General features: G+C 37.7%; 1 protein-coding gene across 2 annotated transcripts; it reads left to right on the top strand.

Moving 5' to 3' along the window:
- Positions 1-639: 639 nt before the first annotated feature.
- LOC117377594 (endothelin receptor type B-like) lies at positions 640-21,558 on the top strand. Of its 2 annotated transcripts, XM_033974046.2 has the most exons (8): positions 640-789; positions 6,056-6,548; positions 9,764-9,876; positions 10,351-10,555; positions 14,635-14,784; positions 15,495-15,628; positions 15,734-15,842; positions 16,967-21,558. In XM_033974046.2, exons 2-8 carry the CDS (start codon positions 6,162-6,164, stop codon positions 17,108-17,110), a joined length of 1,242 nt encoding a protein of 413 aa, XP_033829937.1. In that variant the 5' UTR covers positions 640-789; positions 6,056-6,161; the 3' UTR covers positions 17,111-21,558. The 2 variants fall into 2 exon arrangements, with proteins under 2 accessions (XP_033829937.1, XP_055080864.1); XM_055224889.1 differs by lacking the exons at positions 15,495-15,628; positions 15,734-15,842 and having other exon boundaries at positions 16,967-17,980.
- The last annotated feature ends 1,339 nt before the right edge of the window (positions 21,559-22,897 follow it).

Genomic DNA, 22,897 nt, shown 5'->3' with positions numbered 1-22,897 from the left:
CATGGCACCCATTAAAAAGTACTGCAGTGTAAAGCCCTCTCACCACATAACTCACTGTCTAGTGCTGGGGACCATATCAAAGCCTCTGCATGAGACACACGGGTAATAAAACAAGACTATAACGAAACAAACAGTTCTGCAAGTTACATAAAACTCATTGTCCCTTGAAGGAATAGGGCAACCTACAATGCAGAGTTGAATAGGCTATAGGCCAAGGTGAATAGGAATATGTGGTCTGAATATAGGGCACATTTTTGGCAGCGAGTTGGGACTCTTGTGGTCTGTTTGGTCCCATGAGACCACTCCATCAGCGCAAGTGCACTAGAGCGGACCATAAGCCCTCCTCGCGCTCTCTGCTGCGGCTTTGTCCAGAGTTGCTGCACTGGACATGACAATTCAAGTCAGAAAAAAATGTTCTTATCATTAAAATAAGGAATTATTATAATAAGGAATAATAATAATAATAATAAGGAACATTATTTGGTGATACTTATTAACAAAACAAAAACAAACAAACAAAAAAACTTTATGGTCTTGTACCTCATTAAAGACAAGGATGCTCCGCTCTCGAATCTGATTGGTCGTCTGCGCAGTCTCCGGAGCTGTGGTTATAAAACTGCTGAGAGTCGTCTGGTTTTCAGAGCACCAGGAGCACAGCACGCGCAGCAGGACGTGCGGGACGCATCGTTTACTTTTTACGGTCTTAGCAGCCAGACCTCTTTAGGAACCATTACCAAGGCGGAAGTGGATTAACTGTATGGAAAAGTCATCAGAAAACTTGTGGATTTGGTAAGTAAATGCGTTACGTTTGACGTGTTTAAAAGCCTTATTTGTCTGTAAACTGTGGAAGATGTAGTGATGCTTTTGGCTAGTGGTTTTGTTTTGTGTTTTTGTTTTTATTTTATTTTTTTAATTATCGCGGCAACTGATTATATTGTTACTGTTTTATATCGTCTATTTCGTTCCGTTGACGTCTCTTATCATGTTTTAAATCAATACGCTCTGCCTATTTAATTTTTTCTAGTTTTATTGACTTGATTGTATGCCTCTGGCATGATTTAAAAACAGTAAAAGTTGAAACAGTTCTACTTTTTGAACCCCTTTTCAATTTTACAACCTTGTTCACGCAGCTGCTAGTGAATATTACGCAGAACGGGCCCAAAGACTGTTCCGTATCCAGACGTACTCAAGCTGGCACCGTTAAAAGTTGAAAATGAAATAGTTGTATCCTGTACAAAAGTGTGTGCGATGTACATCTGCTGATAGTACGAATACGCTGAAAATAAGGCCAATTGTAAATGTTATGTTCGTTGTTAGGTCGTTGTTATTTTCCTCTGAATATTTACCTTAGTTCAGAAATGTGTTATGGTTAATGCAGGGATTCTCGTTTGAACTAAAAACAGTACTGAACTTGTGTCTGTCCTGTTCAACTGTTTATAAAGGTGGTGATCAGTTTTACAGTATGTATTGAAAAGTTGAAGAGGAGTTCTAAATATGGTTAGGACTGTGTTTGGTGAGTTTTGACATTGTCTCAGGTCATAGTGTCTTATATAAATTAAAATAACTTACAATAAACATTTTAAAGCTGTGTCTAAATTAACGATGCACTATGTAACTCTTTGTTGAAGAGCCTGGATAGTAACACTCTTATCACCACCAACCTTCATAATAGTTGTTAAACAACTCCACAAACTGAGCTACTGCCATGCTTTTCAGGTGTTTTTATTGCTAAGAGTTGGCCTAGTAGGGTCGCCATTGTCTCCATTAAGTTAGATTACTGCACCTCTAATGTGGAGACAGCTTTATTCTATTTTCTAAAACTGGTTTGGACACTGAATAGTCTTAATGTGGAATGAATTGAATTGTGTTTTTAGTAGTGACTTGACCTTGATTTTTTGTGGTGGTTTAGTCCTGTCTGTACAGCAGTCCGGCTAGATGTATTGTATGTATTTAGCTTGTCTTTAACTTTGGTCTAGTCATTTTCCTCTCCTTTATATAAAGGTGCACTACGTAACTTTTCTGGTTCACCACATGCTTATTGTTTTGCCTGGATAGTTATTAAACATATCTTGCATTTATTTATTACAGATGTTTTATTTCTTAACTTGTAACTTGGCCTGGTGGTGGCATCTGCTTATCTCCATTATGATCAATTTAATGCCACACTGCGGAACATTAAACATGAATATTTTAAAGCAGTACAATAATATCTCCATGATAACAAGCTGGTAGTGGACTGTCATCCAGAAAAGATACACATTTAACTTCTGAAACTATGTTCTGCTAACACAAGGTGGCTGATTGGATATAAATTATTACATTATTGTCTATGGTCTTACCCATAAACTGTATAAAGGAATGGACTAAGTGAGTGTGATGTCACCCACAGTGTTTGGCTCCAGTCAAATAAAGCTCATTGAGGCTAGCAGTTTGGAGCCGAGTTCCATATTTGGAATTTCAACCATGATGATCATAGCAACCAAAGACCCAATCAGGAGCAAGGTTGTTGAAGGTAACGCCTCTTCCTGCCTGCAGCTCTAGTTTATCAGGGAGCAGATGCTTAGCACCGCTGTCAGTCAAACCTGTTGCTAATACTAGCGGGGAAAAAAGGCACCTGATTTTTCTCTTATTAATGCTCATATCTTGAGTTATGGACACTGTAGCAAAATAAAAATACCAGGTCAATGCAAACATTTTAAGACCAAAATGATGAGCTTAACAGCAGCATTCACAGAGAGAGTTGCATCAGTTTTCCAATGTAATTGTAGCCAAAGTCAGTGCAGCCGGATGTGCATGCTCACTTTCTATTTGGAACGTTGCGGCTAGCAGGTTTGCTATGTCCATTTATATATACAGTCTACGGTCTTACCTCAAGTTTGTTTTTAATTAGTTTTGCATCTTTTTATTGTTAATGCACTCAGTCAGTCTTTAACTCATTACTGAATCACATTCCATCTCTGGATCTGTTCATTTTGTTGCCAAATTTCCATGTTTGAAGAGAATCCAGCCTCACATAAAGGTCAAAGTTGGTTTCCAAGATAACCAGTAATAAATTCAACATATTAATCACAATCACAACCAAGCAAATCAATTATTTTATACAATCCACTTTTAGACACAGGAGGACTGGTCCAAAACAGAGACTCAGTTGATAAAATAAGAGATAAAGAGATGCAATTGAGAAACAGTCAAACTTTCTCTTTTTCCAATAATTTCATTCATGTGACTTTAGCGCCTGTACAAAGAGAAAAGCTTCTGTATATGAGCAGTATAAGAGGTTTGAGGCAGTGATATTGATGCACTGGAGCCAAACAGATCAAAAAAAAAAGTGTTTTGTTTTTTTTTGTTTTGTTTTTTCCCTCACATTCTCATATTTAGTTTAGTCAATAATTATAAAAATGTATAATTTTCATCCCACATTCACACAGAAAACAACATACAGAATTTATCTTGGCTTTTATGAATATAGTATACTTCTCCAGTTAAACTATGTAACCTTCTGGTGGGGGTTCCATCGAGTTATTAAATCTTGGTCTGGAATGACAGTGTGGCATTAAACGTATCTATGTTGCATTCAGTCCTATTACAGGTGCTTTATTTTCTAAATATCTTGTAATACATGTAATCTACTGTGAGCATGCTCGCTTCTCCACAGATCTGACCTGTAACTCAAGCTGGTGGCAGTATGGCTAAATGCTATACTGTGGAACAATCCAGAAAAGTTAATAATATCTCCATAGAGATATTTCTGATCCACCCACCAGAAAAGTTACAACATCTTTTTTTTCTGCATTGCTTCAGTGATATTTTACTTTTTTTTCTTTATATTTTTTTGTATTGTACAGACAAATATTGTACTGAAGATCTAAATAAGGGGCAGCCCCTCTTTTCCTGACAGGTTTCTCCTCCTCACCTTAGGCTGTCATGAGGTATTAAGCATTGTCAATGTGAATAGATTTTTCTGTGTGTGACAATATCCCTGCAGTTATTGCTTCTGTTCTGAATGTGTTGATTTGTGCTGGGCCACCCCAGGGCATGCTGGGATATACGGATGCACATGACTGAGAGAGAAAAGGATAGAGAAGAGAAAGAGAGGGAGGGATGAAGGGAGAGTAGCTCTTCTTGACTCATCCTGTCTCCAACACAGTGCAGTTTAGAATGTTCAAGAAGTACGGTAGCCTATCAAGATACTGGACTACTGATATAAATATACAATCTGGACTGGTGATTTTAGCCAAGGAATGGAGAGGTCACATGTGAAAATCTAATTGAAGTGTATACCTTAATCTTAACTTTAGGATGGTCTCCTGTGATATTTTTGAACTCTCTAGAATGTTCCACAGTATAATATAAAATGTATCTATCTCCCTGGAGAAAAGCAAGCAATGCCACCATGCCAAGTTTACAGGTCAGATCTGTGGGGAGACCCCGCTCACAGTAAGAATGCATGTTTTATTAGCAATAAAAACACCTGTCATTGAATAAATGCAAGATAGAGTTTAATGCTTAATGCCATACAGCGGAACAATGGATAAAAAGCAATAACACTGAGATAAGCAGGTGGCAGACAGGCACCAAAAATGTTACACAGTGCACCTTTATTTTTAAATTTTTTGTCTCAGCGTATCTTACTGATATCGGCCTAATTTCAGCTATGTTTTTTACAGAGAAAGATAGACAAGAAAAACGCACCATTGAAGAACTGGTTTAATAGATTTCTTCTACTGAGTAGAAACCATCCACTGAAGCCACACATTTTACCTAAATACTCACTAATCCATGTAAAATGCTTGTTCACCATTATACTAAACTTTAAGGTAACATTACTATATCCTGGGGTGGTCCACTCAGTTGGTGAGCTTCAGCTCCTAATCTGCAGATTTCTGTTGTTTATTTACAACCCCAAAGAAGGTCAAAAATCAAAGAAAATGTCTACAAAGGTGAACAAAAAGGTGACCAATTCCATTAGGGGAGAGAGAGAAGAGACTATGGAGAGGCTGAAGAGGCTGGTACTTCTGTTGCTGTGGTAAAAATTGTGATTTTATATGAAAAATTTGAGAGGCAGTGGTGAGAGTCGATTGTTGTAGCTATCTCAAAAGGATCACATAATATATCTATATTTATGGGTGACAGTAGCAGGTAAAGTGTTTTACTATATAGCTAGGCCATTTGACAAAACTAAACCAAAAAATAAGGAATACAATTTTTTACAGATAAATTATAATCAAAAGGATATAAAAACATTGCGTATATTTTGCCAACCCATACTTACAGTGTTATCTTTCTAAATATTGAAATACTTGCTCCTCTCCATTTACTGTGCTTTCTGCTTCACTTGTGCATGATAGATCCACATGGACGGAGTAATTGTTTTCGCAGCAGCCTTTGGTATTTTAATGACCTTGACTGTACATGCGTGGCCAATGCAGCCATCACAAACACTCGGGTCAGTGTGAAAATCTGGACCTCTCTTTCCATTCTGTATTTTGGATTTCAAACAGAGCTGCAAACTGACCGTGTCCATGCTTAATCACAAATCCGAGTTGTGCTGATTGCATGCAGATTTTAAGTCTGCATACAAGTCTCAATCAGATAAAGGCTTAATGAAATGAGAATGCAACTGTGTCAATGAAACAAATAGTTCCTATCTTGTTTCTATTCTGTATCACCATGTATTTCAGAGATATAGAGATTATGAGATAGTTCTGGGCAGCAGTGAAATCTAGGTATCCTTAGTACTAAAATAATCTGTCATCATCTCTCATCCATCATTAGTAGTTAATAAGAACAAAGTTTCAAACATCGGAGGGCTTAAGTTAAAGGTGCACTGTGTAACTTTGCTGGTGGAGAGTCAACCACCTGCTTGTTTTTATGGAGATGTTACTGCTTTCCCTGAAATGTTCCACAATTTGGCTTCTCTCTATTTTGCGGCTGGTTTTATTGATAAAATACCTTGAAAAAATATAGTTAGAAAAAAAAGTGGTTTTGGCCATCAAAATTGAGTTTTTAAATTGTATTGTGCATCATCCTAATCATATTTTTCATTTTGTTTCAGGTATATGCCAACAGACTCACAACCCAACTCTGCTGCATGAAGGTGTCTGCATGTAACCACCTGATCCACTTTTGCCCTTTGTGTTTGACTGTGCGATTGAGGCAAGATGAGGCTAGCTGCTCTGCTCTGCCTCCTCAGTATCATAACCTTTGGAGTCAAATGCACTCGAATTGTCCGGGACTCCCAAAGCCCCCCTGTATCTGACCCTCTGTCCAACAACACAGTCCTGGGACCACCCCCTCCTCCCAGCCGACCGAGAGGAGCCTTCCCTCCCATGTGCATAAAGCCTACAGAGATCAAGAATGCCTTTAAATATGTCAATACAATTGTCTCCTGTTTGATATTCGTGGTGGGGATCATTGGGAATTCTACGCTGCTCAGGATCATATATAAAAATAAATGCATGAGGAATGGGCCCAATGTGCTGATTGGGAGTCTGGCTCTGGGAGACCTGCTGTACATCATTATAGCCATACCCATCAATGTCTTCAAGGTAAGCACAGGATTATATCGGGGTGTTAAATTATTTGCACAGTTGCCATAGCAATTAACAATTCAAAACTAAATATTACATCTTTTGAATGGTGAAAAGTGCTCAAAATGACGCATATTGCTATAACAGGAGGCTGAAACCCACAAATTGGAATGGTGATAGATCGAATTGGGTGATAGTGTATATAAGATTATGCTAAATCAACTATGTTAGCTTCTTGCCATTTACTCATAAAAAATTACTATTAAGTTTAGTTTAGTTAAGTTTAGTTCATTAATTAACATTGGCCATTTCTGCAGCTGTTGTCTACGCTCATAAATGTTTCGCATATAAAGGGTGGAGAAGTTATTGAAAACATATTTTTAGTCAAGTCAATTTGAAGCAGAGTTCAGGAAAAAAATATGATATTGCCTGTGCTAAATGTTTAAGGAATGAATATTGAAAGTCATTTTTATTTGACTTAAATAGGACAAAATTAAATCAAACCTCATGATCAATCAATCAATATGTTGCAAGCAATCATCTTTCAAAACATGTTCAAAGGACATTGTGATAAAACTATGTATCTCTTTTAATTGGATTATTGGTCACTGATGCTTTTAATAATAATAATAATAATAATAATAGTAATAATAATAACAACAACAACAACAACAATATTGTTGGTTTGCTGGCTCGCTTGAAGTCTTACTGACACCATGTGCTATGACTTACAAACATCAATATGCCAGTGAATCATTGGGCTGAAACTTTAAAAGCGTTGGCAAAAATTGGCACTAAAATTTCACATCACATCACCTCAAAGTGCAAATAACTCAATTGGAAATACTGGCTTCATAAAACAGATTTGACGACTGAACATGTTACTGTTAACCTTTTTAAGTGACAAGTCTCATTTTACACCTAATCAAACCATCCAATGAAGTTGTGTTTTTCCATTTAGCACTGCTATTGAAGTTGCCAGTGTCTTTTATTGTACAAGTTGAAAGCTATAATTCTCTCCTTGTACAAAAGAGCCATGTGGGACCCTCTTTGAGCTGGTCGTGTGGTGGGCTGCACTTGATTAAACGTTTGTTGCTGCGGTCGGCTGCGGACATTTTAAATGATGTTTTTGGTTTCCTGTTTCCGAGAGACTTTTCCGACTAAACTCAACACCAAGAAAGGACTTGATAAACTAGAAAGTTACTAGTTTGATAAAAACCTTGGTAGTTAAACTTTTACACAGGAAATATTTGGCTTTAAAGTAGTTTACTGTCCTTAAATGATGAAAATGTGCCTCAGTCTCAACAAAACGGCAAACTAGGTCTTAACCAGGACTTGTCTAAAGCTGATATATATATATATATATATATATATATATATATATATATATATATATATATATATATATATATATATATATATATATATGTGTGTGTCTCAGACAGTGGAGTACAGAGGAAGAGGTGCTGGAGGAACCTTCATGGACAAGCCCCTGCATGGGATGTATCACCAGAGCATAACTGAAGTGACTGATATCAAGAAGTCCTACCAATGGCTTGAGAAAGCTGGACTGAAGGACAGCACAGAGGCACTCATCCTGGCTGCACAGGAGCAGGCCCTGAGCACTAGAGCGATAGAGGCCCAGATCTACCACACCAGAAAGACCCAAGGTGCAGGCTGTGCAAAGAGGCCCCTGAGACAATCCAGCACATAACTGCAGGGTGTAAGATACTGGCAGGGAAAGCATACATGGAGCGGCATAACCAAGTGGCGGGCATAGTGTACAGAAATATCTGTGCAGAGTACGAACTGGAAACCCCCAGACCACCTCCCCCACCTCCCAAGGTAGTGGAGAATGATCGAGCCAAGATCCTGTGGGACTTCCAGATACAGACTGACAGAATGGTGATAGCAAACCAACCGGACATTGTTGTGGTGGATAAGCAACAGAGCAAAGCCCAGGCCTCTGGTAGAGGTCCCAAGCGTGGAAAAAGAGGGGATGAGACCACCAGTGGAGGATGAGGAGATTTTATTTATAAGGTTTTAACCAGGTCTAAATAGAGGACTAAACCAAGACTTAACTTGGACTAAAGTGGGGGGTCAACCACTTTCTTGCCTACATGAAGATGTTATTGCTTTGTCTGGAGTGTTCCACAGTATGGCATTCAACTTCTCCATGGAAACAAGCTGGTGATGCCAGCAGTGGGTGTATTGTAATTTGCATTTATTTATATATTCTTTGCAATACAAAAAAACACCTGTATAATGACAAGACAGATAAGTTTAATGCCATACTGTGGAACATTTCAGTATGAAAGCTTGATAAGAAATTGTGTAATACATCAAGACTATACATATGGAACAACAGCCAAATACTGCGCCATGTCCAGAAAGACAAAATAATCTAAACACACTACTTTGAAACAAGAATGCCTCCCCTGTATCCAAACCTTTTCTTTGTAGTGGTCCCTGTATTTCTGGACCACTCAGATTGATAAATGTGCAGATAGACCCGAGTATTTCAGCGTTCGTGTGGATGGGAAACAGCTTGAGGTGGAGTGGTCCTGATTCGTTCCAGATTCAAAACCAGAGCGTGATTCAAAACCAGTGTGATTGTACAGCACTGAAGGAGTTGACAGATACAAAGGACCTCATTTAAACCTCGTGTACTTTATAAATGACAGCTGTCCATGTGAAAAAGGGAGGGGGTACTGTGGTCTTTGCAGATTTCACGAACTGAAGATGTAATAGCTTTGTGAATAATAAGTGTTGTAAAATTGCCAGTGTAGTTTTGTGTTTTTTTCCTATTGTAAAAAAACATATGTATCAATGCAGTAGCTTGATAAAGACAAGATAATTGCAATGATTATAACAATATTGCAGTAACTGATGAATAGAACCTAGAAAAGCAGTTGCATTAACAACAACACAAACAGTTACAAGAACAACAAAAGGTGTAAACTAAACACAAAATATCAGATCATTACAATCTTTAAACAATTCTCCTCAAATTGCCATGGCATATATTTTCTTATGGATCTGTATAGTTTTATTTATACTTTACCTTGGACCATCAATGATCAATCAAAGGCAGACAAACACTTCATGTAATCTCATCACTAACTGCTCCAGCAGAAATTACCCAAGAGCTCCCTTAAACATATTAAAACTTTCAATGTAAAATTTAAGTGCATACCTTATCTTACTTCTCATATTGTTTTGTGTCTCTGCAGCTCCTGGCAGAGGACTGGCCATTCGGGGTGTACATCTGTAAACTGATGCCTTTTATCCAAAAGGCCTCAGTGGGGATCACTGTCCTGAGCCTCTGCGCACTCAGCATCGACCGGTGAGTGGGACAGACTAAATGATAACCACATAAAGATTCAAAGACACAGGTTAAGCTGCTGTTGTCATGAAAACTGAAGGTAGCATCTTGGTTTGGGTCGATAGATTTGGGGCAGACATTGGTGGGAGTTTTCAAGCAAATTTTGTATTCAAATTTTGCAGAAAGTCTTACTAGGGCCAATTCTGGCATTGCTAAACAAATACTTGAAAATATGAACTCTTATAAACAAGCTCACCTCTCCACAGATCTGACCTATAACTTGGCATGGTGGCGCCCCCTTCTTGACTCCATGGAGGCAAAGCAATAACTTCCATGCCTAAACGCCTACTCAAATCAGAATAATATGTTCTGAGTTCAACTCATCCTCACTTAGATATCATCAGAGATATTAGGCTACTTCTCAGCTGTGCATTAATTTAAATGTCCTTAAGTATGAGCTCTTCTTAAACTAAATACCCCCCTCTCTCTCTATAGGTACCATGCGGTGACATCATGGAGCCGTGTTAAAGGCATGGGCATCCCTCTGTGGAAGGCGGTGGAAGTGACCTTGATCTGGCTTCTGGCTGTGCTCCTGGCTGTTCCAGAGGCTCTGGCCTTTGACATGATGGAGTCCCCCTACAGAGGGACCAAGCTCAGGGTGTGTCTGCTGCACCCCGAGCAGACAACCAGTTTCATGAAGGTACAAACATAAGCATCGCTAGGCCAATTTTGTCTTGAGGTCTAGCCCTAAATCCAAACTGGGCGGGAGCGGGCGCTCAGACTTAAATTCCTCTGGTCTTGACTCCCAAGTCCCGCTCATATCCCAAATGACAAGTCGGCTGTATAGTAAACCAGGGGTCCCCCACGTTTTTTGCACCACGGCCCGGAATAGAGTAGGTTTTATCTTCATGGACCGGCCATCTACGCATGGCAGATAAATATGGCAAAAATAGGTTAAGTGCAATTAAGAAACGACTCACTATACCGCTGAATCAGTTGGAGCCCTGCACTTGTTTCTTCTTTCCTTCTTGTTCACGTTTGTTTCTTTCAAAAAACTCTAAAGGCTTATCTTTTAATCCAGGGTGCTTAGTCTCAATGTTCCAAAGCAGTTTTGAAGGTTTTATTGCCTCGTTCGGTTTTCCCCGCATATTAGGCAGAGCGGACTCTGCGCTTGAGAGTGTGAGAGTCACCTGTAGCGACAAACCCATATTTTATGTAGGACTCCAGGTATTGTCTGTTAAATTTAGCTTCCTTTTTCTTGGAGGTTGTAGGCTCCTCTTCTGGCTCCTCAGTTGGCCTTTTCCCCTTTGCAAAAAAGCTCTCCAAAGGCTCATTTTCACTAGCTTGTGGCTCTACTTTTGGACGACGAGTCTGATGCGTTATACGTGATACGTCATAACAGAGGACAAGAGCATAACTAGCATAGATATAATATACCTGCCATTGTATCAAACAGATTTCTGATTTCTATCAGGATTTTCATTATATATCTACAGACAAGCTTATTAGCGTGTCACGGTGGACGGGTGAAAGTTACGTCGGTGAAGATGCGGTCGCTGATAAATTATTTGCTGTTTTTGTGTCGCCCGGTTGCAAATGCGTAACGGTCCGGTACTACTGGGGAAGATTTTTTATTATTTTATTACATAAAAATGCTTTGAACCATGTAAGTAAAACAAAACAACTCTGGTGAAGGAATTGTTCAACTAACTTTATAAATGAGTGCAACGTATGGAATGGGTGTTACTTCAATATGAATGAGCCTTTTGGTGTCGTACAGTTATCCCGCTCTCTATGTAGCAGAGGCAGCATATTAAAAAAATAAACTCAGGGCTCACGATGATCTCTCTGTGGGCAGTCAGGACTGGGCGGGAGTAGAAATCCAGTCCCGTGCAACTCTCTGGTTTTAGGTACTTGAGCTGAGAGAATGAGACATGGAGCCCAGCAGTGACAGCCTTAGAGGTAAAGTGTTGCGCGTCAGATGGTGGTGTTCATCTGTTACTTTTTTAGCGAGCTAAGACCCAGTCTTCCTTTCGGGGGTTGAGGAAGAAACGAGGTGCAGAGGGCGTGTGGTGACAGCAGCAGTAAAGGGCTGCAATCTTTGTGATTTCCCACTTTCTTTAGACAATAATAATCTGTGAGTGTAAATGCAAATCTGCCCTCATTGCTTCTGCTGAATCTGTCTAAAGTGGTCCATGAAACACACTGTGATACTAATACAAAACTTCTTTCGTTCAGAATTAACAACAGATAACACATTCTGCTCTTGCTCTAAACTTTACAAAAACAGGGAGAGACAGGCAAACGACACAGGAGTATTCTCGAGTGTTTATTATTTAATCTAATGTTTAAAAAAAACAAAATAAAACATAGGCCTACTATTTAGGTGCATTCTGCTAAACTATTTATGCATGTGATTTGATTTGATAAAAATGGTATGACACAGTGACCCTGTACCCAGTACCCTCACCAAAAGACAATACATCTGTAAACAATAGTTAATAGTTCAAATACACCAATAGGCATTCTCGTGCCACATTATGTCTATTAAAAAATACTCTCATATTTGAGGTGCCCGGAACTTATTAAAATGCACCAGAATGCATAATAAATCTCTGGGGGAGGACCCCCAGACCCTCTATTTGATACTGTTTATACATGGCCACACAAATGCTGATAAACTTGGAACTGTCTGGGCTGAGCCCAGGATCTCACCAGATCCTAAAAACACCCCTGGGTACAAGTATAGAAGAATGGAAAATGCATATGGCATACAAAACAGTGGAGGAAAGTGAAAGCTAATCTGTAGTTTTGAGAATCTGTAGAGTCTCCAATCAGTGCTTAAGCAGCTCTAGATGTATGGATAGTAAAGTATAATGTAATTGTAATTTGTGACATAACCTATCCAGATACTGCAGGTGGAAACTACCATTATTGCTAAATCCTGGGACATGGTATATTTTCTTTTTTATAATATTAATGTTTCTCTGCATTGTCCTAAATCAGTAAATTTAAATTCAGTGCATAGGTAAATAAACCTCTATAGCAATATTAGAATGTCAAATCACCCCCAAAGCAAACAAATCAGCATGACATGATATGACTTGGTCCTATACTTTTAATTATATTGTAATGTTGCAGGTTCAGAAAGCTCACAACTTTTAAAATTATTTTTAATATAAGGTTAGTCACACTAGGACTGGTTTTAAGACTTCAAAATCGTGCAGCCAAGAATATTTTTACAAAACCATTACTCAAATACAGCAGTTTTGAAATTGGTTGATTGGTAATGATTCCTTCTCCACTTGGCAAAGAAAGTGAATGGGTCTGGTTAACCTAGTGTATTTTTTATTTTATTTTTTTAAGAAGCATTGCAAAGTAAGTTTACAGAAGTTTAAATTTCATAATTTCAATACATGCCAAGTTGTAGAGTTTAATGTGAGATAAAATGCATGATTACAGGGTTAACTTATGTGTCAAGTGTTTTAGCTAAACACCTCATTACAAAATTCCTGAAACCTGAACACTAATTGGCTTGGTAATGAGTAATGTCTTGGCCCATATATCTGTTTTTATCACATTGAAATCTGTGCTGCACATGTGCAGAGAAAAAAAATACAATATAGGGGAAATATATGAAAATGAAGTCATACAATGCATCAAATCGAATCAAGAATTCACTAAGTACTTGTGATAAGAATAGTTTGAAAGTAAAATGTTCTTGGAGATAAATCTGTCAACAAATGGACCACATTAAATGCAACCACCTGCAGATCAAACACATTTTTTTTTTTTTTACTTTGAATTTTGTTTTAAATTCAGCCAAAAACTTGTTTCTGATTAGAAAACAGGAAAATCACTTTTCAGAGCACGCTTCATCTGGGACGCACCCTAACAGAGAAACATGCGATTATGTCCAGCGGCGAAAGAGGAAATTGTGGAAATTGGTTAAAGACGATTTGTTAAAAAAAAAACATTTGATCTTGATGGTCAGATTAACTTTGATATTCTTATTCAAAAGGGCAGATCCAAATCACTCACTTGCTATGGGAAAAACAATTAACAAAAACCCAGACACCTGAAGTTGTTGTTTTGTTTTTTTTACTGTCTATACATTTTAATTTGGGTTTTCAAATAATTATTTTGACAGTATCTAGTAGGGGTAGTAGGTCTTTCACAATATGCCAAAAGCTGGAGTCATGGGGCATTTTTGGCTTGTCAGACCTCATTATTACTGACATGAAAACTAATTGAAAACAGCCTGATTTTTGGTGTTCTTATACGTTCTATAACACTGTCACAATGTCCTGTTATTGTGCAATTTGTGCAAGTATTTCATTTCAATTTCTACACCTTTTAAGTCCAATATGTAAGTGACAAGTTTATATACAAATAATTAAGGATGCACTGTGTAACTTTTCTAGTCTCAATGAAGATGTTATTTCTTTGCCTGTAACGATCCACAGTATGGCATTAAATTTATCAATCTGCACCATTAGGCCAAGTTACGTGTCAGATCAGTGAAGAGGCAACTCTACTAGAATGTGTGTTTATGAAGTAATTTTTGTGCACCCATAATAAAATAAACGCAAGACAGATAGGTTTACTATTATACTGTGGAAGATCTCAGGGAAAGCAATAACATCTCCAATGACACAAGTAGGTAACGGACCCCCACCAGAAAAGTTAGATATTGCACCTTTAAATAAACAAACAAACAAACACACATGCAATTAATAAAGTACAGTGTCATGTAATGTACTTAACTTGTCTTCACAGTTTTACCGGAATGTGAAGGACTGGTGGCTGTTTGGCTTCTACTTCTGCTTCCCTTTGGCCTGTACCTTTATCTTCTACACTCTCATGACCTGTGAGATGCTCAGTCGCAAAAAGGGCATGCGCATTGCCCTCAACGACCACATGAAGCAGGTACTGATCCAAAACAATCACAGGTGCTATTAGAGATGTCACAATATAAAGTGTTAGTGTGACGATTATTCTAAGTGAGAAATAAACTTCGCAATTTTAAGCATATTATTTACTGACACCATATCTAAACAATAGTGACAGACTAAAGTATAGTTAAAGGTACAGTATGTAGCCTACACACTTAAAAAAATAGTATATATTCACACCTGAACCTGGGTTGCCAGTGTCTAAACTGCATTTAGAGGACACATACAAGTGTTTCTCATTCAAAGTATATGGGCAGACCATAATGCATGTGCTGGTTTAGGTAGTGAGGATTCAGATCAGATCAGAGTGTCTTTTTAGGTTTAAACAACTGCATTTCAGTAGTGAAGCTGGCAACCCAAATTAAGTTTATGTCCTATGTTTTTGTAATTAAGAATACATCAGCATTACAGTTGTTATCAGTAAAAGCTATATTTGACATGTTTATCTTGTATCTGAAGATACAAATCAGTCATGTTTTTGAAATTTAAAATCAGAGTACAGTGAGTATAAACTAACCTGAAAAATGAAAAACATATTTATTCATATAATTCTCAAAATTCTCACAACAGAATTTGATACGACTGAAAATTGTAACCTGTATAGACACATTTTTCTGAGTAATCTTGACATCTGTATTTTCTTTCACGTCACAAAGTGCATTCATAACATGTTGTTCGTGACAGAGACGGGAAGTGGCTAAGACAGTTTTTTGCCTGGTGCTGATCTTTGCTCTGTGCTGGCTCCCCCTTCACCTCAGCCGCATTTTAAAGAAGACAATCTATGACCAAAATGACCCAAACCGCTGTGAACTGCTCAGGTATACGAGTCCCATGATAACGCACGGCAAAAATACCATGAAATCCTATTGTTTTTAGCTTCCTGTTGCAAAGCTGTAACCTCCCTGTTGTGTCTTGTATGGTAGTTTCCTGTTGGTGATGGATTACATCGGGATCAACATGGCATCTCTAAACTCCTGTATTAACCCCATCGCCCTGTACTTTGTTAGTCAGAAGTTTAAAAACTGCTTCCAGGTAACAGAGGTCATGGATTTGTCATTGGAAGAGCTGACATTTATGATAAGATAATATTCAAGAGATATATGAATATAGAAACATTAACAGCAAACAGTCAGCAAATACATTTTATCCCTGAAAAATAGGTACTCAGTAACAAGCATAAAAGATTACCTTCATTTTAAACAGAAATTAAAATTCACATATATATTTTTTGAAACAAAACATCCAAATACAGTACTGGCACCAGCTCCCCCATAGCTCCCGCAAAAATGTTTGCCTCATTTTAATAGCACATCCGATCTTAACAAAAAATTTACAAATGGCAACAACAGAGTTTAGTTCAAAATGAGACTACACAAAAGGTTTTTAGAAATCTCTACATGGGCTAACTGCATTTAAGCTGGTTTAAAACAGCGACTCAGACATGGTAGGGGGTGGGGTTGTGCTCGCGTCCATAAAAGGCTCTGTTAAGTGAGCACCTCCATTGAATAAATCAGCACCCCCATAGTTCCTCCAACCAAAAATGTCTGGTGCCGCCCCTGTATATACCATGTGTGCGTTTGTCTTTCTGATCTGACTCAAATTATTTATATCTAAGACTACATGTTGTGTCTAAGCCAAATGAGGTTTAGTCCCTTTAAAGTCAATGTACCTTATCTGCTTTTTACTTTAATTTGTTAACTTTGATTGTTCTGAATTCATAATCTCACAAAATCATTTGCAACACATATATGGTTGTCTGTATTACAATGTTACATCATACTGAAATAAATATAAATGGTTAGTTACCAGTACCAACAACAGCTATCACTTATATTTTGTATGTGTCTGTTTGTTTTTTTTCTCTTTTTTTCCTCATTAGCCACCATGTTAGCTAAAGTTTTTTTTGTTTTTGTTTGATTGGTTAAACCACCTGTTAATCATGCCCATAGCAAATATTAGACCAGTGGTTCTCAAACTTTTCACATCAAGTACCTCCAAAGAAAAGATTGGGCTTTCTGAGTATCACCAGTTCTATAGTTCTAAACAAAGACAAAAAAGCCCAACCCACATACTGAAGAGCTTGGTACCACAGTTTGAGAAACACTATATTAGACTCTATATATCTATAATATCTCTAATATATGTCTGTGTTCCAGTCCTGCCTGTGCTGCTGGTGCTACAGGACCTCTCCTCTGGACAAACAAGGCTCTGGACGCAGTTGGAAAAGCTCATGTCACGGGAACGGACTCGACCGCTCCAGTTCTCGCTCCAGCTCCCAAAAATATTCCTCCTCTTCATAAAAGCACAGCACTAACTTCACTCATGAGAGAAACCTCAGACTCTGGGCAACCCAAACTTTCAACCCAAAACTATAGGAGAAACTGGGACCTACTATATTGAAAAAAGATGCATTTAAAGCACTGACAAATAGAGCAAAGGACTTGAACCTACAAAGGATAAGACATATACATTGTAAACCATTCAAGTATAACATATGGTCATTTGCCAGTTATGCAACTCCCAACAAACTTCACTTATAAGAGAAATCACTCTATGCAGCCCAGACTATTAAGTGACTACAATATTAAAAAGACAGGCTGTTGGGTGCACCCTGGTTAAAGCAGTGGAAGCATGCTGAACCATAAAATCTTTTTTGCTATAATACGTGAATGTGAGGCAGAGAAAATATAAATGAAGTATAGCTGATGTTCTTATTTATCAGGAGGAGGAGGGCTGTAAATGCGTATAAAACTGATAGGCTGCCCAAGTTGGAGGGACAGGTGTAGCCTCTGCACAGGAGAGAATGCTGCTTTTTATGGCATCTTATATAACAAACAAAATAATAAGTTGTTTCCAGAGCACCCTTTATAAAAAGACACACTTTACTTGCAGCCCTGACGCCCTGGTAGCAAGAGATGTCCATCAAACTGACCTTTTAAGCGTCAGTCTGTTGTCCTTAGAGAATCCTGAGAGCAGAGAACGAGACCTTTGTTTGTGTCCTGTTATCCTGCTTCTCTTATTCTGTTCAAATTTTTCTCCAAGCAGTCTGTAATCTTTCCTGGACTCTGCAGCACAAAGTTACTATTGAAAGTAAAGCCTGAGTTTCACAACATGTCTCCCGGGCCATTCTTGTGCGTGCGTCTGCTGATGAAATACAGTTGAGCTGTGGATGACGCTGATTGGGGCCTGTACACTTGTACATGAGGCTTATGAGATATAGACTATGCTTAGGGCAAACACATTCACAATCAGCACTGTGTATTTAAAAAAAAAAGTTCCATAATTTGAGGAAACTGCAGCTTGTCTGATAGTAGTTCTTTAAATAAAATTACACTGAAATTATCAATATATTATTAAAAAAATAAATGAGGACACTGGTCTATTAAACAGGGTAAATAAATTTTCAATGCCTTATATCAGGTCTTGCAATAAATATCTAAATAAATAAATAATGTGAATGACATATTTTGCCAAATGCCTGTGATGGTTCACACCATTACACACTGTTCAGTGTATTTCAGCATCAGCCACACCATCACCTCCAGTGTCGTGCCCTGTCCACTTGTTGGTCAGGAGTCATCTTGATGCCTTTATCTCTTTGTATGTGCGGTTTACGTTGACACACACATTGAGCTGATTAGCACACCTGGTGCACACTGCAGTTAACCTGCATAAATTGTCCAAAGAAGACAAGTTTGTTGCGTGCATTCACACAAACGGGCCACAAGGATAATGTCTGGAGAAGAACTGTGTGGCATTTGTGTGTGAAAATGACTATTATAAATTATCACCTGCTTAATATTCAACCCACTACAAAACCAGCCTGTCTTCTCCATTAAAGCTACAGTTTGTCATCTGTTGGATTAGACCACGCAAGGCCAGCCATCACTCCACAATTTTTTTAATGGACCACTTTTGATGTTGACCATTTCAAGACCTGGGTTTCAGAGATGTTCAGACTCACTTTTCAAGACATCCAGTGTATTAAACTTGCTTGATTTTTTCACAATTTCTCTTGTCTACTTAAAGGTGCACATTATTGACAGACAGGACAACAATAGCTTGTCTCCATTAAGATGCTATTGTCTTGCTTAGAATGTTCCAAAGTATGGCGTTAAACATATTTATCTCACATATATTAAATTTGTGGGGTTTTTTTTATTGCTCTATAATACATTGAAATCCATGCATTCTTACTGTGGGTAGGTCACCTCTCCACAGATCAGACCTGTAACTTGGCCTAGTGGCACCAGTGCATTTATAGTTCCAGATGTAGTTCTAGTGTAATGCCATAGTGTGGAACATTCCAAGCAAAGCAACAACATCGCCATGAAGACAACTAGATGCTGTACCGTTCAGCAGAAAAGTTACACAGTACACCTTTAAGTATCATTTCTGTTGACCATTAAGTGTTCAGTGTTTAGGTCATATTTTGAATGTTTAGATAGAAACAGTGTATTGAAGGCACATGTATATTTGTGCATAGTATTATAACAAGTGGCAGATCTACAATTATTATAGCATAGAGCTCCACAAATGTACATACAGACAATATATTAGCACTGATTAGCTGTGATACCTCCTGAGACAGACATTTTCCAACAGCTGAGCTAAGAACATTAATACCATTCATTAAGTTTTCCTGATAAAATAAAAGCACTTACAAGCTCAATATTACCAGCAAGACATAGGTTGACATAGGCATGAATAGGTTTAGCTTAATTAATTAGCTTCTGTGTATTTTGGAGGTCTGAGATTGGCACTAAAATCTGTCCCAGGTCTCACTGTCCATTCCCCAGTAATTAAACCAATATTGAAACCACTTGTTAAATTTTCTTGGTCTAATCTTGGAGAAAAATACAATTTTCATCAGCTTTGTACTTAGCATGAAGGTCACAGAATTTAAACAACACTAGTCTAAACCACATGCTTCACATACTGCACATACTTCTAGACTTCTAGTCTCTTTTTTTTTTAAGCAAAGTAGCCTTATAATTGTCTATAATATGCAAGTTGCCAACAATTACACATGTATCAATCATTCACACTGCAATGTAGGTGATTCAACCATTCACATTAGGAAACACAGGAGCACTATGTAACTTTCTGGTGAAGGGCCCTACCAGTTTCTTGTCTCCAGGGAGATATTACTGCTTTACCCGGAACATGAAATACTATATCTCAGTGGAGAAAAGCAAATGACGCCACTTCACAGTTCAGTTTACAGTTCAGGTCAGTGGAGAGGTGAACCCGCTCACACTGAGAATGCATCTTTTTGAAGTAATATTTGAGTCAATAAAATGCTAAATGGACATTCAGGGAAAACATTAACGTATCTATAGAGATAAGCAAGTAGGGTAGCAGACCCCCATACCAGAAAAGTTACATAGTGTATCTTTAAATTACACCACTTGCGCTAATTTTCCTCATAGATATTCACAGATGGTTTCTAAAGGCAGGTCCTTTTGAAATCTATTATTTAAAAATCACTACCCAGCATTTCCCATACAGAACACATTTCACTGTCTGGACAATAATGATGGAGCTCCTGACTTGGCTTGTTGCATTATATCTCCTGTTGACGTCATCAGTGTATTGAAAACAGGCTGTACCATCGGACTTTAGTCACAAGAGAAAAGAGTCTGAACTGTTTTATCACCACATCTCTCGAAGTCATGAGGAGGGCAGCTGTTTCACATGTTTAACACAGGCTCCCATTACAATGTACTGACTGAACAGCTCATATTGTGTCAATGGCCACACCAAGTTTATCTATAAAAAAATGTAGGAATTGTATGTAATGTAGGACTGGGATAGACATTGTCCGTTCAATGTTGTCACTATGTAAGATTAGCTATATAAGATTATTTTTGTTGTATCAAATAGATTCATATTTTGTACATGTGGTTATTTCATATGTTTTGGAATTTATTTATTTCCTATAGAGATAGCTATACACACAAGTTTGGAGTAGCACACAAGAGCAGCAACCAGAACCAAACCAAGACAAGTGGTAATTCAAGCTATTGGGTAATTATTCCTGCTTCTCCAAACATGTTCACATTATCTACCGTTGGTCATAGGTCATGTATCTATTAGACTTTCTTCTGCAGAATAGTGCCTTTAAAACGTTATGCATAATTTAACTGGTGAACAAGCACAAGACAAAGAGATTATATATTTTTGCTCATAATAGATTAGTTACATTTATTTTATATATCTGATTATTTTATGATGGTGTGTATTTGACCAAAGTTGTTTTGAGAAGCCAAACAGTGTGTGTATTAAGTGCTTTGAATTGAATTTGATTGGATTATGTTATATTGGGACAAATGAGCTCCTTTTGTTGGGATCATCTGATTGGGCTGTATGCGTTTCATTAAGTCTCTATCTATGTCGGCCATCTTGATTTTTCTCAATGTCACATCTTAACTGGCTTTATACTCCGAAATAGGGCCGTTTATGGAGAGACCTCACCTGTTCAAAATCGCTTTTAATGCTTGATTTTATGTTGTAAATTTTTGTGATATTTTATTATTGTATCCACTGTGAAGAGACTTTGAGTGTCCTGAAAAGCGCTATATAAATAAAATTTATTATTATTATTATTATTATTATTATTAGACCACCGACGTACTTTTGAAGAGAAAATAACGTCTGGAAGATTGAAAGCCTATGTCAATGTAACTTTGTTTTTATATATATATATATGTACTTGTGGCAGTAATAAATCATATTTTATAGCATCCATGTTGACTTTTTGATGTGTTTAATTAAACATACTGGTGTATATTTACAAAACAGTTGGACATCACTGTATGTAAAATTATGGCACATGGAAGAAGTTCACATGCAATGTAAAATTAATCAAAACGTAGGCCTGGAAAAGCCAACCTATTTTTTTTTTTTTTTTCTATTTCAAGAAAACAAAACCTCTCTCATTCATATGCTCAGGATTGTGACGTCATGCATCATCAGAATGCTCAGTTAGCATAATGTTAAACTAATCAGATGGCAGATGTGAAACCTGTTCCCCTTTTGTCACCTGACCTTCGTGCTCTCTCATCTTCTTCTGTCAGGCCAAAGCTGGGACACTATCAAACTGCAGTAATATAGATAGCATCTAGTAGCTTTGATTTGTGAGAATATGTGAGAATACAACAGGGCTGGATCTAATTACAATTGATACCTTTAAGCATCATAATCAGGAGTACCTAGCTGGAGGATATATATTGTGCATGTGTTGGGTTCATCCACTACACTCCAAAAAAATCTGTTAAAAATATATTTTTCAATTATTTTTGCTTTAACCATGTTATCTTTAAATCTTAAATAACTTCAATTTAATAAAAACAATCTTGCCGTTGAACTTATGCAAGGGACAGTTCAGTTTAAGATAGCTTCCTTAGTTTTTTTTTTTCTTCTACAGAATACAACACATTTTAAATTAAGATTAAGTATGTGCTAAGAAACAGAATCATACACTATATTCACAGTTCAACAGACAGTTCTTCAGATATCATCAGAGAGCAGCTGCCTCCTGCACTGAACTCTTTACACAAACACTGCACTGTCTTACCACAAGTGAAGTCAGGGGTTAAACACTGTTTCCCCTTAAATCCTGAAGCTGACGTACATTTGGTTTACATTATATTCAGAGGCTTATACCATTACCATAACAAACATGTCAGACTTGTCACTTGACTCTCGAGAGATTACAGGTCATGAGGTTTTGTGTAAAATTATTAACTCAGCATGTCCAGTACTGTTACACTGCAAAAAATTAACATCTAATAATGCCAATCAATCTGTGCCATCAGCCCCTCAGATGATCACCACTCACACCACATTCATACTGATGAAGTGTCTTGCTTAAGGACACAACAACAGTTTGTACCAGAGCGGGAGTGTCCAAACTATGGCCCAGGGGCCCTCAGTCCAATTTTTTTTTTTTTTTATCCTCAAGCCTCCTACTGAATTGGCCCCAAATGATAGTTTTTGCTGAAATTCTAGATTGGTAGAAAAGAGAATTGGTAGAAAAGTATTTCTACCACTATAACCTCAATAACATCACAATGCGGTGTGAT

Source organism: Periophthalmus magnuspinnatus, chromosome 10 (genome assembly GCF_009829125.3).
Source record: "Periophthalmus magnuspinnatus isolate fPerMag1 chromosome 10, fPerMag1.2.pri, whole genome shotgun sequence".
NCBI lineage: Eukaryota > Metazoa > Chordata > Actinopteri > Gobiiformes > Gobiidae > Periophthalmus > Periophthalmus magnuspinnatus.
This window is presented reverse-complemented; position numbering and strand designations above follow the sequence as displayed.

Bases quoted from the DNA above. Each gene is read 5' to 3' on its own strand.
- LOC117377594 (XM_033974046.2), top strand. From the start codon at position 6,162: ATGAGGCTAGCTGCTCTGCTCTGCCTCCTCAGTATCATAACCTTTGGA. The intron at 10,556-14,634 runs GTACAAACATAA...TTGTCTTCACAG, and splicing joins AGACAACCAGTTTCATGAAG to TTTTACCGGAATGTGAAGGA. The intron at 15,843-16,966 runs GTAACAGAGGTC...TCTGTGTTCCAG, and splicing joins AGTTTAAAAACTGCTTCCAG to TCCTGCCTGTGCTGCTGGTG.